At 48.5% G+C, this 24,973-nt stretch overlaps 1 protein-coding gene across 2 annotated transcripts in view; it reads left to right on the forward strand.

The window, feature by feature from the left end:
* The window catches only part of BLK (BLK proto-oncogene, Src family tyrosine kinase), a 37,218-nt gene extending 19,333 nt beyond the window's left edge, over positions 1–17,885 (forward strand). The window contains exons 4-13 of one of the 2 annotated variants that reach the window (XM_021392141.1): positions 4,424–4,517; positions 5,446–5,544; positions 6,229–6,332; positions 9,422–9,571; positions 10,046–10,198; positions 11,040–11,219; positions 11,764–11,840; positions 14,594–14,744; positions 16,213–16,344; positions 16,793–17,884. In XM_021392141.1, coding sequence (XP_021247816.1) covers positions 4,424–4,517; positions 5,446–5,544; positions 6,229–6,332; positions 9,422–9,571; positions 10,046–10,198; positions 11,040–11,219; positions 11,764–11,840; positions 14,594–14,744; positions 16,213–16,344; positions 16,793–17,001 — 1,349 coding nt within the window. In that variant the 3' untranslated portion in view covers positions 17,002–17,884. Of the gene's footprint in view, positions 1–4,423; positions 4,518–5,445; positions 5,545–6,228; positions 6,333–9,421; positions 9,572–10,045; positions 10,199–11,039; positions 11,220–11,763; positions 11,841–14,593; positions 14,745–16,212; positions 16,345–16,792 lie in introns of both variants that reach the window. The other variant, XM_021392143.1, reaches the window with a different exon arrangement.

Raw genomic sequence — 24,973 nt, forward strand, 5'->3', positions numbered from 1 at the left:
TTCCCTTCCCTTCCCTTCCCTTCCCTTCCCTTCCCTTCCCCTTTCCTTCCCTTTTTCCTTTCTTTGTCCCATTTTTCCTCTTCCCTTTCTCTTTCCCTTTCCTTGCTTTAAGATGTTTTCTCCTTCTGGTCTTGTTGTTGTGCATCTTGTTTCACAGCTTCAAGATTTCACACTGCCATCTTAGAAATTATTTATTTTTTGTTAACAAAGCCTAATTCCTCCTGTCATTACTTGTCTTAATGGAATTTGTATGAAGACAAGCGAGAAGTACACAACTCTGAGTTCAACTGGGGTGCTGGCAGCATTGCCAACCCACTCTTCACTTGCGGGTCATTCCATCCTGTGAGTCCTCTCATTCATTTTACCATGGGTCCCTAAGCACTCACGATGCTTCTAAGGATGGTGTTGGGTCCTCCCTCCACTCTATGAAGTCAAAACTTGCCTTTAATCCCGCACTTCCAAAACCCTCAGCACAGTAAAGTCCACATCCAAGCCCACCAGCTCCATTGCTACAGCTGCTGCTCTTAGCTTGCAGTAGATAGATAGGACATAGCAGACAGGAAGAATAACACCCGCCCTTGCCCTTTCAGCTGCTCACAGCTGAATTTAAGCACTACTGATGGAGACAACTGGTTGTTTTGGATGCTTCTCGTCGGGCATCATCATAACCTAAAAGTGCACAAAGAACCAGCTTCTCCACAAGGACGTTTCTTCTGATTGAGGAACTGCAACTTCTTCAACCTCTGGGCTTGCTTTTGACTAATCATAGTATGAACAGGTCAGGTTTTCAGAAGGTGGAAGCTGAGTGTGCTCTGGAAATTGAAGTCCTTTGAAGTATCGAAAAATTAGCATCCGTGTTCTTGGTCACTTTTATTGTTCCCTGAAGATGGATTTGAGTTTGACAAGGATGCTGCCAGGAATGTGATTATCAGCTTACTTGGAAAAAAAAAAAAGAGGAGTTGCTTCTTCTGAAAAGGCTTATTTTTCAATGAGAAATGAGGAGTTCTTGTAAAAAAATTTTCATTCTCAATCAAAAGCAAGAGAGGGAAGGAAGACGAGAGTGAATGTTCAAATTTCCTAATAAAGAAAGTTAGATGTTACAATCTGATATGATTTCATGAGGAAAGTAGAAATTGTCTGCAGAAACATTCGCTGAGTCAAAATGAAGGCACATTTCCTAGCAGACCTTGGTGAACCAGCCCGTGTCTTGCTGAACTGGGAAACAGGACTCAATTTTAACAGCATGCCTCTTGGCTGAGTGCGCCCAGTGAACCAACGTGGAATCATGGAATCACTTGAGTTGGAAGGAACCTTTAAAGGCCATCTGATCCCACTCCCTGCATTGAGCAGGGACACCCACAGCTCCATCAGTGCTCAGAGCCCCAGCCCCTGACCTTGAGTGTCTCCAGCCCGAGACCTCGCACCACCTCTCTGGGCAACCTGTGCCAGTGCCTCCTAATTTTCTTTAACCCTACAGCCATCTTAGCACAGCTCTAAACCAATTCACCATCCTCTGTAAGACACTTGCATAACCATAGCATGGCTCCACCAACATGGGATGCTTGCAAACACCTTCCATTCATGACGGGGCAGCGGTGGGAAGCCTGGGTGAAACATTTCCATTAAGCCATCAAACTGGCACTCGGCCTACACAAACTGAGCTGGTATCTCACTTTCCTGACAGCAGCTCCGAGCCAAGACGCGTTTGGCTTGCAATCAAAGCCCTTGTGCTGCTAGCACTATCTGCAAAGCAGTCGCTCCCAGCAGCCCCGACGGCTTCATGACCTAACTCAGTCAAATGGGCCAAGAAAGCATTATCGGCACTGTTTCTCAGCAGGGTGACAGGCTCACAGAGGGAAGGAGCTGCTTTCATCATGAGACGGCAAGTCCCGCTGGCTTGGGCCGAGAGAGCGCTTTTCTTCTGGCTCACTTCGGCGTGCAGTGTTTCTCAACGTGAATGCTGAAAAGGGGATAAGAGGGGGTCACGTTATTTTTTTCAGCATGTAAAACCATTTTTTTTTTCCCTTGCGAGATGTATTCCTTTTCTTGATTTCTCTTTTTGGTTGTTTTTTTTTTTTTCTTTTTGCTTGTTTATTTTTGGTTTTGTTTACTTGTACTTCCCTTAGCTGCTTCACGATCAAAACTACTTTTTTTTTCTTTTTCTTCTTCCTTTTTTTTTTTTTTTAAAATTATTAGAACACGCAGCCACTCTACACTTGACATTTACTTCTACTTTTCAAAGCAAAAGCACGACTACTGCATGATTTCACTCACAAGAGGAGCAGGACGGTGCACACGGAGGGCACGCTGGCCAGCCACCTTGCAGCAGGCACATGCCCAGCACCTCTCGTGTTGGAGAAGCTGAGATAACACCTGCTTTCCCACAGAGGCAGCAAGTGGATGGATGCGTTGCTAATGCCAAATGCTCTGAGATCCCTCAAAGGGAAGCTCCCAGCTGTGCAAGCTATTTTAAGACTTCAAAGCCTTCTCCCTTGCGACCGACCGTGCTTTTCCCCACAGGCAGGAGAGAGCACGGCTCCACTGAAACTTCTCCTGCACCTCCAAGTTCCTCCTCGCAACTGCTCACGGCTTTGGTTTGCAAAGCTGCATTTCCCTCCTCACAGCCCCCCCACGCCGACCCTCCACATCCCTCATCGCCAGCCAGTCGCCAGCGGGTCCTGCCCAGACGCAGCGCCCGAGCTGCCCCAGAGACGTGTTATCTGCCGATGACAAAGGGCCAGTCTGGCTCTCTTGCTGGTGGCATTATTTGAAAAGGTCACACGGAGACAGTGGCTTGACAGTCTGTTTTGAAAAACGCTATGTATAGCCTGTCCGTGGCTCTTGGTGCATTCATGAGGCTGCCTACAAGCTAAAAGCTTTCCACGGCAAACCGTCTCTTTTTTGTTTTCCTTTTTTCTTTTTTTTTCTTTTTCTTTTTCTTTTTCTTTTTCTTTTTCTTTTTCTTTTTCTTTTTCTTTTTCTTTTTCTTTTTCTTTTTCTTTTTCTTTTTCTTTTTCCTCTTCTTTTTCCTCTTCTTTTTCCTCTTCTTTTTCTTTTTCCTCTTCTTTTTCCTCTTCTTTTTCCTCTTCTTTTTCNTTCTTTTTCCTCTTCTTTTTCCTCTTCTTTTTCCTCTTCTTTTTCTTCTTTTTCTTTTTTTCCTCTTCTACTTTTCTTCCTTCTTCTTTTCCTTTCTTTTCTTAATTCTTCTTTTCCTCCTTCGTTTTCTTTTTTTTTCTTTTTCCTTTTCATGTTCTTTTTCTCCCTCTTTTTTTTTTTTTGTTATTTTGCTTATTCCTTACCCTTTTCTCTTTCCCTTTTATTTTCCCTTTTCCTTTCCCTTTTGTTTTTCTACCACGTTTTGGTTCAGTGATTGTGTTTGTGCATGTATGCCAATCACCTTCATAGGTTTTGATCTGGCCCAAAATAGCTGCTCGTTTCTGCTTCAGCAGCTGTGAGCATGCAGAGCACACATGAAAGGTCACACAACCTCTCCACAAGCAGCACCAGCACAACCCGGGATGCACATGTAGCAGTTCCGCTCCCATGCAGAGATCCCCCAGCCCACAGAGATCTTCCCTCAGCAGCCTCATGCACACATGCAGTGCCATGCTCAGCCACAGCTTTTGTGCAAGAGAGTGCAGAAATTCATTTTGCTCTGCCCAAAATACGGGCCAGACCATCACGATGTAGTTAAAGTAGAGTGTTAGAGTAGGGGATGGGGACTCAGTCCTGCTCACAGCCTTGGCCTTAGTGGGTAGCAAGAGAAAAGGGAGACACAGAGCATTGGTTTGAGGGTCTGGAGAGAGGAAATGCTGAAGCAACCACTGCCCCCACAGGAATTATTGTAGCTGAGCCAAAGTGAGCAGCTGGGTGCTGGAGTCGAAGACAGCAGCGTGACTTACGTGTGGTGACACATCTGCAAGAAACAGCGCGTAGAAGTGATGGAGAGATACAGGCTGAGCCAAGAGCATTTGGAGGGAGAGTTAGACCCTTGCAATGGGCTCCGCTAGCAGGAACTGAGATGTCTCCGTACCTTCTCTAGACAAGAAAACATCATCCTTTTGAGTCAAAATCCCTGGGCAATGTTGCCACAGCAGATTTCATTTACTGTCATATAGAACCGAGGCCAAGCACTGACGGATTATTTACGACGTTTCTTATTCCACACAAACGCTTTTTCCTTGTTGACACACTGGGTTTTGTGTATGAGGGGATCTGGAGTGCTTTAAAAAGGCATGCATAGGAAACACGGGTGAACTAGTGTTAGCTCTGAGCAGGGGTTGTGGCTGGCAGAAAAGATGGGCTGGGGGAAATCTTGGCTTTGGGGTCCTGGGGGGCAAGGGACGAAGTGCCCCACTGCACCACTGAGCGTGTATCACCCCCGAGTAAAGAGCTGAATTCAATATGCTGCTTCTTCTTGTAGATGACATCATTGTGATTGCACTGTACGATTTTGCTGCTTCAAGTGACCGTGATCTGGAGCTGGTCAAGGGGGAGAAACTCCAGATCCTCTCCAAGTAAGGGAGGCTCAAAGCTGAGCATGGCCAGGCTGGGAAAGGTGGGGACTTTGGGATCAGACGTGAATTTGCAGCTCACCAGAGTGGAAAGTGACACTATCCTTCTTTCCTGGGGTTACAGGCACTTTGGGTTCCGATTCTGTCCATGCCTGGCTGCTGCTGGGACCTTCTCCCCCACCAGTGCACATGGGTGCAGAAGTTGCATGAGTAACACCGCTAACATAGCCTGTTTCATATTTTGTGCTGATCATGCTTTTGCAAAGGATGTGGGTTGGGTGTAGTCAGAGGAAAGGACAGAGTTGAGCCAGGGAGATGAATGATTTCATTTCATCTTCTTCTAAAACTCGTGAGAGAAGAGGCCATCTGTTCATCTACCCAGCCCATAACAGGGCAGGAGTGAGTTTTGGTCCCATTTAGCCTTGGAGGGCTGCTCTGTCCTTGTCTGTCCTGTGAGATGGCCTCCAGAAGGGACAGAATGGACCCATGGAGCATGGAACCAGTGGTCCCACTGCAGGGGGATGGCTTTTTGTCATGACTGGTGGTTGAGTGGGACAGCAAAGCTGGTGGTTGGTAGATAAAGGTAGGAGCAGAATGGAGGAGTCCCCATGTCCCAGTGCAAGCGATAAAATGAAGTGACAGTGACCCAGATGTCCCACATCTCCTTTTTGGTGCACTACAGAGGTTTGGGTCTATGCTTCCTCTGTATCAATGGAAAGAAGCTGTCACATCAAGAAGCCACTGACAGGCTACGTGCTGTTTTTCTCAGCAACTTTCAAACAAGTGGTGGTCCTAGGAGAATGAGAGGGATCTCATAGATTAACATCTCCCCTAAGGAGTGCTTAGAACCCCATAAATGGTGCTGACCTCTAATCCTTACACATTGTGAAACCTCCTCCAGGCACTGACACTTTTTCTTCTTGCTTTGCAGCGAGGGGGACTGGTGGCTGGCCAAATCCCTCCGAAGCGGGAAGAAAGGCTATATCCCCAGCAACTTCGTTGCACTAGTAGACAGCCTGGAACAGGAAAAGTAAGTGCACAAGCTTATGAAGGGTGAAGGCTGATGCAGGGCTTTCCTTCCCAAAACAGCAACCTGACACCAGCTGTCACATTAGCCCAGATGCGGGCTTCATGTCCAGCTCCCTGCAAAGAAAGATTTGATCCAATAGGGTTTTTGGATCAAAGCAGAAGAAGAGGATGCCCTCAATGGCGTTCAGTTACAGAGGATGAGCCCCACTCATCCCTCTTGGGATCCACCCTGGCAGTCTCCTCTTGGAGGTATCCAGCCAACAGGATCATGGCATAGATGCTCTTTGTATCCAAGGGATATGTTTTAATGACAATTAACACCTCCAGCCCATGTATCTACTTCACACATGGCCTTCCAGGGCTTCCTGGTTTGCCAGGTGAGCTATGGGTCCCTGCTCTGGCTGGGCTTGTGTATAGCAGCACTGGAACAAACTCTGCTCTCTGCTTTTCTTAAATTGCTGGGCAGTGAAACAAGCCCAGAGTGACAGAAATCTGCTGTTAATCTACCAAAACCAGCTCATTACTGCCACTTCCCAGCAAATGAAAATCTATTTACTGATAAAAATAACTCTAAGTTTCACAGTGTAATGGTAAAAAAAAAAAAAGAACCAACTGGAAAGAATGTTCTTTTTCTTATTCTGAGCTTTTCCTTTCCCAAAACAGTTTTCCCTTTTCTGTCTCCCAGGTGGTTTTTTAAAACTCTGAGCAGAAAAGATGCTGAACGGCTGCTGTTGTCTTCTGGTAACAAAATCGGCTCTTTCCTTGTTCGAGAGAGTGAGACCAGCGCAGGTGAGATCTGCAGAGCAACCGTGGGGCATTGGCAGAGCTTGGAGAACCTTCCAGACCTGAGCCATGCCAACTTTGGCCGTGCCAGTGTTGGCATGGAGTTTCCTGTGGGACAGAAGCACGCTTGCCAGGCTCAGCAGGGCTGCAGGAGATGTTCTTATGGTGCTACTCATATAGCTCAGGCTGCAGTGAGGGTGGTTCTTATCACCACAGCTCGTGGCAGAGATGCAGGAACACAGATAAGCAGCAAAGACTTACCAAAACAGTTTTAGAGTTTTCTTTGCCTCTTCTTCCTAAGGAAATATTATCCCCACTGGGGAAAGATCTCTGCATTGTGGTAATCTCTCTTAGGCCGTGGATATTGTTGTTACCTAACACAGGGAGGTGGTGGGATCACCGTCCCTGGAGGTGTTCTAGAACCATGGAGATGTGGCACTGAGGGACGTGGTCAGTGGGCATGGTGGGGGTGGGCTGGGGTTGGAATAAATGATCTTAGAGGTCTTTTCCAGCCTTAAAGATTCTATGATTCAATGGGGCTTGATCTGGTTGCCAAAACATGGACATCTCTGAGCCATCCACATGCTCCATAAGATATGGTTTTGCAACATACCTGCCAGGCCCATGCAGATGTCCAATAACATCTCACTAGGTATGTGATACCCACGTTTAGGGGACTGAACAGCCCTTGGTATGAACTGAAGCGGAATCCTTTGCACCTTTGGTGCTTTCCCCACACCAAACTTGCTACTCTTTAAACTGAAAGGAGCTGAGAGCCCCTGTGGGATTATATGGGGATCCCATCCCCAGAATGGGAGGCTCTGAGACCTAGGACAAGATTTGGTGGTGCCCACACTGCTCTGAGCTTTTGTTCAGCACAGATGTGGACCTGTCTGCCTGTCAGCCTAAGTTTGTGCTGGGATGTGATGCGGGACTGGAGGACAAGGAATGTCCTTGTGGCTGAGAGGCAGGAGCCCCTTTTGGCCATCCTAGTTATCACTAGGGAAGACGAGGCTCCTGCCATCCACATGGCTCCACGTACATCTTGAATGTTCTGCTCTCACTGAGAGAACAGATGCTTTCCAGCCCTTGTGCTTTGTCTTTACACTGCTGCTCCCAAGGGAACAGGAACCAACCGCAGTGAATGACAGGGAAAGCTCCATGGCACTCCCTCCAGCAAACTGAACTCTGGCTTTGGATGAAATGCAGTCATTAGCTCTAATGACAGCATAAGGATTAGCACAGGTTGTAGGCAGGTGATAAGTTGGCCTGGAGGATGCCTGGAGCCCCTGTCACTGCTGCATTCTGCACATCACTGCTCTGAAAGATGCAGGGGGTTTAAAAGGTCCGTGGGGTCTGGAGACCAGGTCCTATTGGAAAGCAGACACTTTGGGTGCAGCCATACTAACAAATTGATCTCTGCTGACTTGCAGCCCCCAGGCACCCGCATGCACACATGTTAGTCATTAATTCCTGCTCTCCCTTCTGCAGGGCTGTCTGTCGTCACTGCAGATGGGTTCACACCACGTTTGGCTCCTTCCTCTTGCAGACCTTGCACTGTAAAAAACCCCACACCCCAAACCATGTCCATACATGCTACTCGCTCTTGGATTCGTGCCCTATAAGCCCAACTTTGATGAGTTATAGCCTGGCCTGTACATTATTTCAATCACCGTGAAATTAAAAGCAAGAACGGGAAAGACACCCTTAGCTGTGTGGTTGTAGCCCTTCATCAACAAGACTTGGGCTATAAAAATGAGCCATTCTTTTGCCCTTCCCTGGAATGTTTTGTTGCACTGTTGAGGATGCAGGACTCCACAGTGCCCAAGTGGAGCTCTTCCAGTCTTGGGGTTCCCTTGCTCTGCATATAAACCAGTGGGTCTTCCATGAAGATTATGTGACCATATTTCATAGTTTGAAGAAGAAGATTGATCCCAAAACAACTGCTTACACTTGGAAAACTCTTAGACTCTCTCAGATCCTGCTTGTCAAGGCTCATAATCAGCAGCAATAGAGCAAATGCCCACAGAAGTGATTTTCTATTGTTACTTCTTTTAAATTATCAGCACAAGGAATGTTTCCAGATGTCGTGCAGGAAACTGCAGTAAGAACTGGTGCTGTGATGGAGAAACACCAGCCAAGGAACATTACGTGCTAGCAAACTTGCCCCTCGCGTGGAGGATTAGGGTTTCAGAGTCACTGTGGAATGCCCCACTTCTGCTTATGATCCTATATGACAGATAGATGCTTTTTAACATATATAGCCTTGCATTTTCAGATGTTAAAAAAGGCAGCCTATCAATCCGGTTGACGTATTAGACTCTTTACAGCCCAGCAGGCTTATAACAGCTTACTCCGGAAATACGATCCAGACAAAGGGGGAAAAAAAGTAACGTTGCTAAGCTGTACCGAAATTTACCCTGACATAAGCGTGCAGTTGCTGCTCTGTAGCAACATCTTGTTCTGGTTGTTTTGGTTTCTTTCTGTAAAAAAAAAAAAAAGATACATATATATGCATATAAATCCATGGGTTGTATTGTAACCCCGTAATAAGGAGAAAATAACAGATCATAGTGGGATTGGGGTTTAGGCTATAGGACAAGACAGGGACATGGGGACCTTGGATAACATTGAGAAGGGACGCTTATTTCTTGACCTTATCTTTCCCATGAACCGAAATTCTGGTTGTACTGATGGGTTGTTTCTACAAACTGGCAGGTCTGAGGTCACTTGTTTTGTCTGGATGAGATGGTACGGCTGAGAGAACTCAGATGAAAAAGGAAAGCTGTGGAAAGGCCATAATGACCTTAGGAGATGTGTTTTTGATGACCACATGGTTTCCTCAGGGCTGCTGGTCACTGCATAAGCAAGTCTTACCCAACCAAGCTTCAGCAGGCCCAGTCAAGCTCTGGTGAAACTTCATCCTCTTCACTTGCCTTGGAGAGGTGGAAATTAGCAGCTTTGGAGCCCGATGAGAAGGGATCAACAAGGGCCAGGACAAGTGCCTACAGCTGCAGACAGCTGAGAAAAGAGAGGGCCGCTGGTCCCTGAGCTGCTGCTTGTCCTCACAGTTTCCTCTCTTGCTTGCTCTCCAGGTGCCTATTCCTTGTCTGTGAGAGACAGTGATTCTGCTCATGGGGACATCATCAAACACTACAGGATCCGCTCCTTAGATGGTGGAGGTTATTACATCTCCCCAAGGACGACTTTTGCCACCCTGCCAGAGTTAATCCATCATTATAGCCGTAAGTTGCTTCCCTTCCTTACTGACTCCTAGCAGGAGGGGAGCAGAGGGAGGGTGGGCTTGCTAGCCACCACCATTACTCCACCCACTCTTATGAGCAAGATACTCTCCTCCAAACTGGGCTTCCATGCCCTGTCTTTTGTCCTTGGGTATTGTGAGGGTGAGCTCTGCCCACCACCCTGTAACCAGGGAGCTACCAAGAGAACTGAGCACTGGAGGGATATGCAGGAAGAATGCCTGGGAAGGTTTGCAACTTACTAAACAGGAGAATACTCTCCTTTATTGCTCTTTCTGAGCCTCTTCCTTTCATTGGGTCATTCTGGCTGCGATGATCTCTGTGGCTGAAACAATGTAGGGTTATGGAGTTGTCCCATGAGCTGGCTTTTTCCTCTTCAAGGAGGAGCCGGTTAGTTCTGGGGCTGAAAGTTTGCTGTTGAACTGTCCATTGAACTGTCTTATGGTTTTTCTCACACAGAGAAGGGAGATGGTCTGTGCCAGAGGCTCATGGCTCCCTGCACATCCCTGGCTCCCCAGAGGCCCTGGGCACAGGATGAGTGGGAGATCCCACGGGAGTCTCTGAAACTTGTGAAGAAGCTCGGCAGTGGGCAGTTTGGGGAAGTGTGGATGGGTAAGTACAGTGACCCCATTCCAGGAGAGAAACATAAAAACAGAGGAGACATGTCTTTCCCCAAGACATGGCTGGTCTGGGCATGGGGGTCCTAAAGTATGAACATCTACTTTGTGCATACACCTGCAGCAGTAGATGCTGTACTCCTGGGAAGGACCAAACAGGTTTTACTTGCGCAGTTCAGCATGGGCATCATAGGGTAGATGTGTGTGAGGGGTCTCAGAGTAACTGTATACTTATTTCTTGAGACATGCTCTCATTCTGTCTGGGCATCCTGGACATGGATCTGGGATCCTAATTGAGCTGGGTGACAGGTACCTCACTTTCTCTGCTTCTCTCTTGTACTTTATAACCCAGTCCTGAACCCCTTTCTGTCCATTCTCATCAGTTGGGTGAGCTCAGTTTCCTTTGCTGTCCTCAGTGGGGTTGCCCGTTGCTTCAGCAATTGCAGACAGCACCAGACAGAGTCAACCTCCTGACTGCAGAGTCCTCTCTTTGACAGAATTGTGGGTTATTTGGAAACCTAGATGGTGGATGGACCCCTGGGTTTCACTCTGGATGAGTTCTGCAGGGCTGGGAGAACACATCCCTGAAGCTTCCCTCACCTAGAGCAGGGATGACACCTACAAAGCCACAGTGATTCGTGTGCCTCTCCAATCTCCTCTTACACCTGCTGATTTTGCTCAGAGCCTACTGGTCTGAGATTTACCACTCACTTTTGCTGGGAGGTTGAAAACTGCTGCTGTAGTTTTCTACTCCGCAAGCTCTTCTTCTCCTTATGTGGCCCGACAGAGCCTGCAGAGAGGCCAAAATTCCTCAGTGCTTCATTATGTCCCTGCAGGCTACTACAAGAACAACTTCAAGGTGGCTGTGAAGACCATGAAGGAGGGCAGCATGGATCCTGATGCCTTCTTAGCAGAAGCAAACTTGATGAAGAAGCTCCAGCATAACAAGCTGGTCCGGCTGTATGCTGTAGTCACAAAGCAGCCAATTTACATTGTGACAGAGTACATGGCCAATGGTAAGAAGCCTCACTGAATGTTTTTGTTGGATTTCTTGCAAAATCAGGTCGATGAGCTGACTGGTACTCCCATGTGTAATGGGTGGACATTGTGTAGAACTGACAAGGAAAGCAATAAATGATCTAGGAGGCTGTTTCTGGGAAAGGAAAGGACTCTCTGAGTGATGAATACATGGTCACATATTTCATAAGCCACTTCACAAAATGGTGGCACTCCATTTGAAGAATATTACAACTTCTGATCTCCTCCATTCCTACTGGAAGCGCAGAAGTTTGTTCTCCTTGTGATGAAATTGTCCTTCTGCCCCTCTTGACCATGAGGCTTTGAGTAAAGAATGTCCAACACTTTGCAAAGGTGTGTACAGGGAAGAACTTGGCTGCTTTTCAGAACACTTTCAGAAGGTGCTGCAGGGGGCACCCACTGTCTTCCCTTGGATTCTCTCTAGGATGCAGACAGATCTGTCACGAACATTCAGAGAAGCACCAGGGAAAGCAAATGCACAGATATATTTGGAAGAGTCACAGCAGTCTTCTTTTTTTGCAGGGTGCTTGCTGGATTATTTGAAGACAGAAGAAGGGAGCCAGCTGAATCTCCCAAAACTCATTGATATGTCTGCTCAGGTTAGTGATTGGCCTCTGGAAATGAGATGGAGGCCATAATTTTTGTCCCAGTGAAATTCTTGCAAGTTTGAAGTAAGTCTGTACCAGCATTGAGTGTCACAGAGGAAAACAGCACTTCCTGGTGTGCTGTCTGAGGGTTCCTCTCTCAGCTCTCCTATCAATGTGCATGTCAGATCAGCAATGCTTTGCTGGCCTTTGAGCAGCCTCGGGGGAACTTAATGCAGTGCTGGAGGACTTTTTTTTGGCTTATTTTTATTTTTGTAATTGTGCTTGTTTGTTTTTGGTTTGTTTTGTTTTTATGGCTTACTGGGTAGGAAAAAGTTTGTTTCTCTTATGGCCAGAAGAAAAAGAAAGCTCAGCAAAGAAACTTTTGCTGTAGAGACATGCTGGATTTCTGCAGTTCTTCCCTCCTGATGACACAGGCACCAGGGTGGCAGGGGGTTGGAACTTGGTAAACTTTGGAGTCTCTTCCAACCCAAGCCGTTCTATGATCCTATGATAAGCATAATGATCCAAATCCATCCCTATTAGAGAGCCCTTGGATTTGATGGGAGATTTATAACCCAGAACGTGGCTCAATGCATTTCTGTGGAAGAGGAGAGTGAGATGGAGCATGTGGAATGACAGAGCATTTCCAGGCAATGGTATCACCTGTCTCCAGCACCAGGGTTGTATAGGCCTACAGCACAGAGGTTGCAGGAGACCCTGAGAAAGACCTGTTCCAATGCAACTTTCAGTGTTGTGCACCCAGACAGCTCTCTGAGCTCAATGTTTGAGCCCTGAATTTGACCTGGTAGCCTGAGCTGCCCAGAAACCCATTCACCTCAGTGGTGAAGGCTGAACGGTCCCCATATAATTGGCACTGACACTGGGGTTGAGCAAGTCCATGTGGATTTCCCCTCTCCATGGGCACCTGGGAGCATCTTTCTGGGAATCCCTCCATACTCTGCAGGACCCTTCACTGTCCATGGCTTCCAGGACCAGGACAGCAAAAACTCACACATCTGAGCAGTGCAATACCCCACATGAGCCGCCTGAAGTGCGTGAGAAGGATTCTGCCCATCCTTCAAGCTGTGGGCGTCAATTCAAAGACGAGCTTTCATCATCTCCTTCCCTCCTTGGCTGGATTCAGACAGTCAGTAGCTCTGAGAGGAGGAGGAGGAGGAGGAAGAGGGCAGTCTCTTGAGATATTTTGCAATCTATGACTCTCTGTGGTATTGGGATGACACCATGACCCCGCAGGCATCCAGCCCCATCAAACGTAACTTTGGATCCACTAGCATCCGTTGGGGCTAAAATTAGAAAGTACTGGGCTGATGCACTTGATCCTGTGGTCACTCTTCAGAATGAAAGCTCGAAAGATCGCTTTGCTGGAACGAGCCTATCACTGGGTCCTATCTCATTAGATCAGGAGAGGAAATGACATCAATTCTTCCATTTTCCACTACAGAAGGCAGCACATGCACAGAAGGGGTGTTGATACAGGGTAGAAACGCAGCATTGGAAAGTATGTGTTAGTATCCTGTTTGAAACCACATGTAAGTCGAGATGCTGATGTGAATCTGTACGGGGTGGAAAATTGCTCTGCCATCACCCACAAGCATTTTAAAGCTTTAATAGATGCTAACCATTATTAGCAGGGCTGCATGCGTCCACTCATCCTGAAAAATGCCTGCTTGAAATCTGGACTTGGCTGATAGACAGCTTTGGAATCCCACATGCCACATCACCCAGCAGTCAGTGGTTAAAAATTGCTGCCACCAGATGTGTCCCCAGGGCTGCTCCCTGCTCCAAGGAGCTAAACACTGAAGGATGATCTCAGGAGCAAGAATCTCCCGAAGTCTGAAAGTGACTGAAAAAGGCAATGTGTGCCCAGGACAAGGGATCTGCTCAGGGACGTACCCTCTATGTCAGTTGTATTGCTACACATATCTGGGTTTTCTGCTCTATTGCATCCCATAGAAATCAGAGGGCAGCTACATTGTGACCTTGGTTCCTATTCTGGATCCAACCCAAGGGATGAAAACATCAGTCTTGTCTGTACTGTGGAAGGCTCTCCAGGGATCTTCACCCTACTCTAAAGCAGATCTGCTTGGCAGAACAGAGGAGGTTGCTGAAGAGCATCTGATTATCCTAGATCTAGACTTTAGTACTGTGACTGAGAGACAGACAAGCTCTCCGAGTGCTGTTTTTTTTTAATTCTTCTTTTTTTAATTCACTTATTTAATCTGTAGTATTTATGATTAAAATCCCAACTAGAAGGGAGAGTCTTGTGGCAGAAACCGGGAATCCAGTGATGTGGCTTCAGGTTAGCTTCAACATTCTTCAGCTTGCTACAGACACGACTCAAAGCCGCAACTTCTGAGCAAAACAGAGAATGATACTTCTGCTCTGCTTGACTTGGCTGTTCAAAGCTTTGAGAGACTGGTTGCATGCTGGTAGAGCTGCACATATGCATATATATGTGGGTAATATCTATGTATGTGCAGATATTTTTGTCTACTTGTTTATCCACCTGTCTGTGGATCTATCTGATCATCCACCCACCCGTCCATCCACCCATCCACCCATCCACCCATCCACCCATCCACCCATCCACCCATCCATCCAAGGATGGAGGCCAATGCACATGGAGGCATATGGGCAAGCCTACATGCAAGTTATGTATCTAAAAGGTGGGTGAGATGCAGCCAGGCTAAGATGTGGTCACAGGAAGGTGGCTGCTGAAGACGGGCTCTTTTCTCCTTCCCTAGGTGGCAGAGGGAATGGCGTACATTGAGAGAATGAACTCCATCCACCGTGACTTGAGAGCTGCCAACATCCTCGTCTCAGAGACACTCTGCTGCAAAATTGCTGATTTTGGCTTGGCCAGGATCATCGAGGATGAATACTTGGCACAGGAAGGTGGGTGTCATTCCCAGCATTGCCTCACTGTCACGTTTCCCTTATCTCCAGTCCTCTTGCCATGTAGACATGCCAAGACAATGGGCTGGGACCAGAGTCCCTATTTCTGCCCTTGTCAGTACCCAGGCATCAGGCACAGAAAGCACCGGGCTTCCAGGAGAGGCAGTAGCACTCAGGGACATAAATAAACAAGCAACGTTTGCAGGTGGAAATGGGGAAAAAGGCCTTTGGGCACTGTTTGGAGAAGTGCTGCTGAATCTCAGGTTGCATTCCTCGAGAAATCTGACCTCCGCTAATGAAGCCCTGCCTGTACCTACGTGTGAACAGAGAGTCAGCCCAAAGGGAAGGAAATGGCAGTGTAATTCGGTCACTGCACCGCAGGACTGCAGAGGGGAGCTGGAGCCATGAACTAAGGGAACCTATGGGACCTAAGACCTAAGAGAAGCTGGCAGATGTCCCAGGCAAGCAAAGCCCAGAGAAAATCAGGTCCCTTCAGTAACCAAATCAAGCCAAATTCCTCTGGTCACAGCCTTTTTCCTGTACTTTACAGTCAGCCATGAGATAGTGCCATTCAGATTGCTAGGGGGCATTGCAGAGACTCAGGGAAGTAGGCAGAAATGGTGGACGCAAAACAATTAAGTCTGGCATAAGTAGCATTCACCTGAAGATTTTCCAATTCTGGAAATGCACCTTCTTCCAGAGTTGGGATGAAGCTAAAATTCCCCTCAAAGAATCTTTTGAGGAGAGGAAATGGAATAGATACAAGTTTTGGTGAAATCAGTATCATTAGGTTAACATAGTATGTTTCCAGTGGAAAACAATTCCTAGCAGCATTTTTCCAGCTAACTTAAATCTCAAACTACAGCTGCCCTTCTCTCTATTTGGAACCATTTGCACTTAATAGATTGCATTTTTTGGCTCATCCGTCTGCATACCAGAAGTGTGGCAAGCAGGAACAAAGGCAGTGGCATGGGGCTGCATGCAATGCCACCTGGGCTCCATTCCTGAGATCCCATTTATAAACACACAGGAGACAGGAAGGTGTTAGAAGACTGCAGATTCCTCTACATTTTTAGCAGAACAGCTTGCCTAGAGCTTTTTTAATGTGCTTGTTATCAGTTATCTCATGCGTTTTTTCATTATTTGGCCTCTGTGCATCAGTAAGTATGTGTGTTTCTGAGCACATACATGCCAGAAAATCTTTCAAGCTGGAATAGCTTTGAGGCTACTGGGGAAAGAACAAAGAGATGCAAACTGTTGTCAGGCAGAAATAACCTTTTAATGAAAGCAACTATTGCCTTCCTGCAGCCACCTCTTCATGACTCAATAACACGTTCAGTAAATCACGCCGCAGCTCCTCAGTGCAGCCAACAGCATGCAAAACCCAGGGCTCAGCTTTTGGGGAACGCTTTGCCCATGCCCATGGGCACCCCCCAATCCTGTATTTCCCTTTGCTTCCACTGTGCAGGAGCCAAATTCCCAATCAAATGGACAGCACCGGAAGCCATTAACTTTGGCATTTTCACCATCAAGTCTGACGTGTGGTCTTTTGGGATTCTCTTGACTGAAATCATAACCTACGGCAGGATCCCTTATCCAGGTATGGTGAGTAGGAGATGAGCACACATCATCTTCAAAACATCTAGTGATAGCTTCAAAGAATTTAGTGATGGATTCAAAGCGTCTAGTGATGGCTTCAGAGCATGTACTGATGGCTTCAATGCACCTAGAGATGGCTTTAAAGCACCTACTGGTGCATTCAAAGAATCTAGTGATGACTTCAAAGCATCTGCTGATGGCTTCAAAGACTCTCGTGATGGCTTCAAAGCATCTAGTGAGGGCTTCAGGTGCTTTATGCCTGGAGACTACACAGCTGGGTACTTCCAACCCAGGCAAAGCCTATGGAAGGGAGCTGGGGATAGGGCAGAGGGATGGATGAGGGACTGCAGCCAGGGATGACGCACAGAGGTGGCCCAGCATCTGGTCTTCTCTTGTCCCCACATCCCCATGATGCTGAATAACCCATGCTGGGCTGTCTTCTTCTCTAGGGATGACCAACCCCGAGGTGATTCGCAACCTGGAGCAGGGTTACCGCATGCCCTGCCCGGACATGTGTCCAGCTGAGCTCTACAGCATCATCCTGAGATGCTGGCGAAACAAACCCGAGGAGCGCCCGACCTTTGAGTACCTTCAGTCTGTCCTCGAGGACTTTTACACGGCCACAGAGAAGCAGTACGAGGCAGAGCCTCAACCATGAGCCACCGGCACCTGGGGACAGAGGAAAGCCACCATCCTGCACAGGTTGGTGATGGCTCTTGCCAGGATCTCCCTTTCTCCTGTGTGCTGCCACGATGGATTTGGGGATGGGGAGAAAGGAGGGACATGAGGGAAGTGGATGGAGTGACAGCCCCCAGCTGCCGTCCCTCTGCCCCCAGGAAGAGGGGAACACTGCCCGGAGGGTGGCACGGAGCTGCATGCAACACCACTGCCCCCTCCACACTGCAGGGAGGTGTCCTCTCTGCACCTCCTGAGGCCTCACCAGGCCTCCGAGCTCTGGATTCATCCCTGCATAGGGTGCCAACCCCAAATCCTTAATAAAGAACCAGAGAGACCATTTTCCTTTATTTTATTCCGTCGTCAGGATGGCAGCGTGCTCCTGCATTTCCCATTCCTGTTTCCCAGCTCCCTGCAAGGAGGCTGTGCTCTGCTCCCAGGTGGTGGTGACAGGACAAGAGGTGATGGCATCATGTTGTGCCGGGGGGAGGTCAGGTTGGATGTTAGGAAAGATTTCTTCTCTCAGAGTGATGCTGCAGTGGCACAGGCTGCCCAGGGAGGTGGTGGGGTCACCGACCCTGGAGGGGTTCCATAAACGTGGGGATGTGGGACAGAGGGACGCTGTCTAGAGCGGCCACAGGCACGGGTTGATGGCTGGACTGGGTGATCATCAAGGTCTTTCCAACCTTGATGATTCTGATTCCTCCTCCCGGCCCACGGAGGAGAAGGGGAGAGGTTCATGGTGTGGCCACCAGATGTCCCCACTTCCCCGTGAATCTGAGGGCTCCGAGCACAGCGGGGAGGGGTAAAAAATGGTACAGCAATGTCCAAAACAAAGCAAAATGGAACGAAATAAAAATAATAAATAAAATAGGATAGTATCCTCCCCCACTCTTCCTGTTTTGGTCACTGGGATGCCAGGAGAACGGAACAGCAGAGCTGACCTCTGTGTGCGAGTTAAAATACCTGACCATCTCCAGCACGTGCCATGGAGCTATGCATGCACGTCACTGCTGCAAGAGTCTTGAAGGTGGAAGGCATGGAAAGATTCATTATGAATCTATAGGGACAACTGGGTCACCAGTAGCTACACTGATCTCCAGTGCCACAACACACTGGCCTGTGATGGGACAAAATCCCCCATCCTGATGGCAGTGTCATCTGCCAGGTGTTCCTGACAGGATAATAATGCACTTCACATGGATTTAAACACTTTGCCCTTTCTTTGCAGTCCCACAGCTGGGAGAAATAGCCCACGGGGCTGGTTGAGCATTCCCAGGAGGCTAACTTCTCCAGAGAGTTTGCACAGATTGGAAGTGTCATTCCCTGTATCCCCAGGAGGGAGTGGACCCCAGACATAGGAGGAAGGGAGCTGGGTGAGGTGATAAAACCTCAGGAATGCTAGATCCAAAGGAAACATCCCAGGTGTTCCAGAACCTTCTCATTGGACTGATGGGTAGAGGTCTATGGGAGACCCACACTCCTCTATGACTGCAACTGCAGCTGGAGGGGAAAACAAAGAGTGCAGAAAAGATCATGGGACACCAATGGTTGGGCAGTGGGATCCTCCCAGGTGTCCAAACCCGGAGGTGAAACAGCCCCTGGTGTCTCAGCTGTTTCTTTATCACACATACGTGCCACTGCCTTTCACAGCAGAACCACAGGCAGATCTGCCCCTCATGAAGGAAGATGCAGCTTTGCTAAGACATCAGAAGCAATCCTCCAAATCAGCATTACTGGGAGCAGACTGCTCTGGTTACATTGACCAGTTCAGCAAAGCACATCCTACTGTCTCCATCTTTACAGACTCGTTCCTGGGCCTCCTGAGCCCGATGTGAGCAGACCCTAGTGCTGATTTGGGATGAAACAGGCTTAGTCCACTTGTTTTTATTAATGATAAGGCACGCTGCAAATAAATACAGCTGAAATAGGAACGACTCCTTGGTTTTAAATAGTTTAGTGAACTGAAATCTGTGGATCTTTTATGCTGGAACAAACAGGGAAGGAGAGTTCCAGGGTATCTGCTTAACACTTGTGCATTTCATTATCACCCAAGGCCAAAGAGTCAAGTATTGTAGCTCAATTTAGAAAGGAACTGGGTATTTTTATGGCCAATAACAACACGTGGCCAAACCCAGGGTGAACATAACAAAGAAGAGGCAGAAACTTGCACTTCCTCTGCACTGGACATCATGGCCTCTATTATTCACGCTGCAACATGTGTTGAATTTGTCCCCTGCCACACCTGTGACAAACGGATGGGGCAGACACTCACCTGGCTTCATAGTTCCAGGTGCTTCTGCCACATAGTTGCTCATACAGAAAAACCCAGACCTCCATTATCTGCCTCTGCTGTCACCATCCTACATGGTCTTGGTCCCATCGCTTCATCCCCATCCTTGGCCTAAAATTTCCACCCGTCCAGCTAATGCTCTTCTGTTGGTGTGGGGTTCATCTGCATTAACTCCCTGCCTACAAGTGGTTGGAAGCCCTGCATGGAAAGTTTCTGGTGTTTTTCAGTTGTCCACCTTGTAAATGTGGAAATATTCCCCTGGCCAAAGTGTAGCACCTTCTCCAGGTGACAGCTGTGTGCTGGGACATGTTAGCAAAGTGGAAAGTGCATCTGGAAACTTGGAGCCTGGGCCAGGGCTGAGAGAGACATGGAAAAATCAGCAGGTGCCCAAAGGAGAGAGGTGGGAGCAAGAGGGACAGCAAAGGAGAGCCAGTGGGAGGGCAGGGCTGCACAGGACTGGTGGAATCAGGTGGCTTCCCTGATGTCTAATAAGCTGCAAGCTCCAGATGAAGCCTTTCCCATAACCCAGGCATTCAGAGCAAGGTGGATTTTCTGATGTCTGATAAAAAATAAAGTGCAGCATACGCTGTAGTCTTTCCCGAACGTCTTTAGGAAGCTGGGTTAAAAACCAGAGCAGGACAAAAAGGAGGTTAGGAGAAATGGACGAGCAGAGGAGGGAGAAGGAAGATGAAGAGGAAGGAAAGAAAGACCTCTCCCAGGATGTTAAAAGAGTTGCACTCTGAGGATCTGAGCTTTGCAGGACAGGGTGACCAGAGATTGCCATGCTGCCTCCAAACAGTGAGGCAGGGTCTCCAAGAAGGGAGGTGGTGGGGAGCCCTCCAAAAATGGAGGTGATGGGGGGCCCTCCATGAAGGGAGGTGGTGGGGGCCCTCCAGTAATGGAGGTGAGGGGGGGCCCTCCAATAATGGAGGTGATGGGGGGCTCTCCAATAATGGAGGTGGTGGGGGGCCCCCCAATAATGGAGGTGGTGGGGGGCCCTTACCTCACTCTGATTTACCTCCACGCACTCCGGATGGAGCAAATACCTCCTGGTAAGCAATCCAGAGCAAGCAAGGGCATCAATGCCTTGCCAGGCTGTGCTTTGGTTTCTGGACTGCTGCACTAAAGGGAACGTTTACCCTTTTGTTTTCCAAGAGGGCCCACTCAGCTGTAAGCCCAGTGCCTACAGCCCAAGGACCTCATCTGGCTTGCTTCCCCAAGAAGACTCGGTTCAGAGCATCCCCCAGGGCTGGTGATGCTCAGGGCTGGGTCTGAAAGATGTGGGTGGCCATCCCTGAGCACTCTCTAACCAAAGGACAGGGGAGGCCATGTGGCACTGCCAGGCGATGTAGGTGACAGAGATTAGAGACGCGGTACTGATGTAAAGCAGAGGCAGAGTCCCCAGGAAATCCACCCAAAGAAAGGCCTCTCCAGCTCCACAAACACCCAGAAACAGCCTCAGTGAGGAAGAACAGCAGGAAAAGCTCCTGGGGGAGCACTTTTCTTTACACTCAGGACCCTACATCACCAATTTCCTTATTCTTTTCTCCCAGGACTCTTCCTGCACCCTTTCTCTATTTTTCTCGTGGCATTCACACTCACCCAGTGCTGAAGACAGGCTTTGCTGTGACCCGCCAGGGGTGCTGCCAGACATCCCTTCTCCAGAGTTTCCTTCCCCACCATCAGTTCAAGGTCACTCCCAGTTAAAATTAGCAGCTTGTTCAGCAGAGGCGAGAAGGGCCGGCCAACTTCCCACAGCCTGCTCCAGCACGAGCCTGCGGGTGAGCTCGTGGTGCTGGGAGCTGGCAACAGGGCAACCAGCTTCCCTCTGAGGTGAGGCAGCTTGAGCTTTTGCTCATAAGAAAAGGATTCATAGCCAACCTCTCAGCCATAGGACTGTGCTCCAGAGCTGTGCTAGAAAGGCAGGAGGAAGGAGAGTGTCCCTGGAGCATCTTCTGGTTCCCACCGCCATCCTCTGCATGCCAGTTGTCACCCCAGTTGTACCCAAGCCAGGCATTTCACTCATCCTAATTGTCTCTGTGATAGCAAGAGAGTTCCCTCAGCCTTTCAAATCTATATTTAACTCGTCCTCACCTGATCCCTCTTCCCGGTCTCCTTATCTTTCTTTTCTCTTCATTTATTTATTTATTTTCCAGGGCAGGCTGAAGCCACAGGGTGGAGATAGCAGAAAGGCAGCCATGGGCAGGGGGGTGGTCAGTCCTCTGCCCTGGGATGGGGATGCTCATGGGTGTGATGTCTGGTCTGCCAGCAAAGGGCTTAGTTGGTAAATGGGGTCATGACCTTGATCCTACCTTGCCACGCAGCCCAAGGAAACATATGCTCCTTCCAGCAATAACCCTCAGGTTGCTTTGTCCTTCTTGCAACAAATCTAGTCTCAGGGAAGAAGAGCTTCTTTGTTTCCCTAATGTACCAGTCAGAGCATCTCCTGCAGGCTGAATTCAGCCTGGAACTCAAATGTTAGTGTGTGAGCCACCGGTAGCTGATGTGGGCAACAGAGCAACAGCACTTAGGGTGCTTAGGGGCATGGTTTAGTGGGAAATATTGGTGGAAGGTGGACAGTTGGACTAGGTGATCTTCAAGGTCTTTTCAACCTTAATGATTCTGTGATTCTAGGAAATCCCGTGCCCTTAGCTAGGAGGAACGAATGAGCATGGTGGGTTCACAGTGGGTTTATGGCCTCAAGATGCGCCAGTGGCCTCAAGTTGCAGCAGGGGAGATTCAGGCTGGACATTAGGAAATACTACTTTTCTGAAAGAGTGGTCAGGCGCTGGAATGGGCTCCCCAGGGAGGTGGTGGAGTCACCGTCCCTGGAGGTGTTCAAGAAACATTTAGATATAGCGTTGAGAGACATGGTTTAGTGGGGTTATTGGTGGTGGGTGGATGGTTGGACTGGGTGATCTTGTAGGTCTTTTCCAACCTAGCTAATTCTATGATTCTATGATTCACTTTTGCACTGGGCAGCTGTACATGAAAATTTCTGTGACAGCACTCCTTGAAAGGGGATTCTTCAAAAACAGAGGTGTTTCTGTGATTAATAAAAGGCAGAGCATCATCAGCCAAATCTGGACAGCAGGGCTCTGGGGGCACCATCCCCCCCAGCCCTTGTCCTTCTGGCAGCACAGATGAACCCCACCCATGTTGCCCTGCTTCTGGCCATGCAGGTGTGGTGTCCCTTGCCAGAAAGGTGAAGATTTGCTGAGTTTCCTGTGAGCTTCAAGGAAACGGTCAATGGAAAAGAGAGAGCCCATGGATGTTCCTGAGACAACTCAGGTATCAACTGAAACTCGGGTCTTTCTTTTGACCGCAGGAGGGTCCGAACCTTTACTGCTTCTGGATTTAGGCACTGTCATGCCACAGTGGACAGTAACAAGGAGGGGGGCTGAAGTCTTAGAGTGAGACAAACAATAAATGAAATACAGAGGGTCATTCTCTGAGGATGCCACCCTGGTGTATGGGAGTGAGGGCAGGTTCTCTGGATCTATCCACTACAGCTGGATTTGATGCTTAAATATCCGATTCCCTCTATACGCGACATCAACAGGGACTGAAGTCAGTTTTCCAAGTTTTCCTGGAACCCAAATATCTGCCTGCAGGCTTGAAGAGAAAAACAGAGGAACAACTCCAGAGCAGAAATTTCAGTGTGTTTCCAAGTGAAACATGTAGGAACGCGGCCCAGAGCTGAGCTCGCGTATTTTATTTATGAAGGAAGATCTGGCTTGGCCTTGAGTTTCCTCTCTGCTATGTCATGCGGCCAGCAACAGACCTTAGGAAGAGTGAAGGCTGGAGCTCCATTGCTAAGAGGACACAACCCTTGTGAAGAAGAAAGGCAGAACATAGGGCAGCTCTGAGACATAGGGGAAAGCCTTGGGGCACATGCTGTTGCAAGCTGAGGGATGTTCAGCTGCTCTGAAGAAGGAAGTGTGAGAGCCTTTGCCCCACATTTGCTTCTCCAGACCCACCCTGCAGAACAACTGGCCTGTGCTATCCAGGAGGTCAGGTATGAGCATCACAACAAGCCTTTCTCCATTGGAAACTGGAGCCTGCCGCACAACATGTCTGTTCCAACTTTCCATCTCCATCAGCAGTTTGCCTTTGTCACTTTCATCTAGCAACCTCTGCCCTTGCCACTGTCAACCAAAGACCTTGATGGCCTCCCTTCTTCAGGACAAACCAAACTAAGGTTGTTCTGGGTGGTGATGACTCTTCTGTACATTGTACTTTTGAGCACACTCATTATGGCTGTGCTGATAAACAGAAAAAGTACTGGGCTCATCCTCTGACCCTGAGGCCACCTGGTCTGGTTTGGTCGTATCTGTACTATTAAACCCTCTCAACCTCAAGAACAGAGTGAACGCATCCAAAATATGTTTTGACAATGACGCCTGGTGTGTGCTGTCTCCAGGCTCATTCCCAAGGATTGTTCAGATCAGTGCTGGTTGACCTGGCCCAAGCTGATGATGGGAGTATGCTAACAGTTTAACAGTGTAGATGATCCAATGGCCAGCTGTATTGAGTTGACTGGTATAGATAGACCAACTAAGCCCAGTTTTGCTGGAGGTCACCAGCATTGTCCTTCATCTGGTGGACAGAGTCACCACACTCCATGGGCCAACACTGCAGAGGGGGTTACTCAACCCAACTGGATAGACTGGGACAAAGCTCCTCTGTCACCTATGGGCCACGAACCATTTTTCCCAGGTGTTTAAGTGCTCCTATAGGTTCCCATCCCTGGATCTCTGTGGGCCAGCAGCCCCCTGTATGGACTGTATCTCCAGATCCTCTCTCTCTGAGCTGGACAAGATCGCTGCACAGCTCACGTCGCACCATAGGTGGTCCTCCAGCCCCACCGCATGGTCGCTTCCCTCTGATAACTCCGGGGTCTGAAAGGTCAACCCAAGGGCAGTGAGTGGACATGTATCAACCAGCTTCGACATGCTGCACTCCAGGAGTAGCTGTGTTTAGAGCCAGCGACTCTCTGATCTTCAATAACCTGGCAGCAGCTTGTAAACACTGAGCTTGATGTGATAGCATCCTCAGTGAGCAATTTACACCCTTCCCCCCGATCCTGCATCCCTCTTCTCACTCCTACAGCATTGGAAGCCGGAGAGAGATGCATGCTTGGAGCCAAAATCTCTAAGAGCAACTCAGCTACGGTGTGTTGGGGAGTCAGAGCAAGCTGAAGGGGTGGGAGCATTGATGTATGCATGTCTGTTCTGTATGCACTGCTTTGTGTATGTGAAGAGCCCTGAAAAGGGGAGATCTCTCCATCCTTCAGGGAATGTGAAAGGGATTTGGGGTTGGCTGCAAGGGAGATCAGCAGAAAGAAACCCCAGTGAAGCATAAATCAAATCCCAGGTCTGCTGGGACATACTCCCAAAGAGAGGAGAAAGTCAGCAGGTTGATTTCTGCACTGACATTGTTTCTTTCTTACGTATTTGATCAAAAAAAGTGGAATAGTTTAAATCCTTCACCTTGTACCTACAACACCCCAGTCCCAAGGAGTGACCTGAAAACATGGAGCTATCTGTTGAGGCAGAAGCAGCTCAGGCTAATGGGCTAATCACGCTGCCTGCTTCCCACTCTCAGCTCCTTGTACACAAGTATGGAAGGCCTGAGCACTGGAGATGGGCTGTGTTCTACT

This window comes from Numida meleagris, chromosome 3, assembly GCF_002078875.1.
Source record: "Numida meleagris isolate 19003 breed g44 Domestic line chromosome 3, NumMel1.0, whole genome shotgun sequence".
NCBI classification, from domain to species: Eukaryota; Metazoa; Chordata; class Aves; order Galliformes; family Numididae; genus Numida; species Numida meleagris.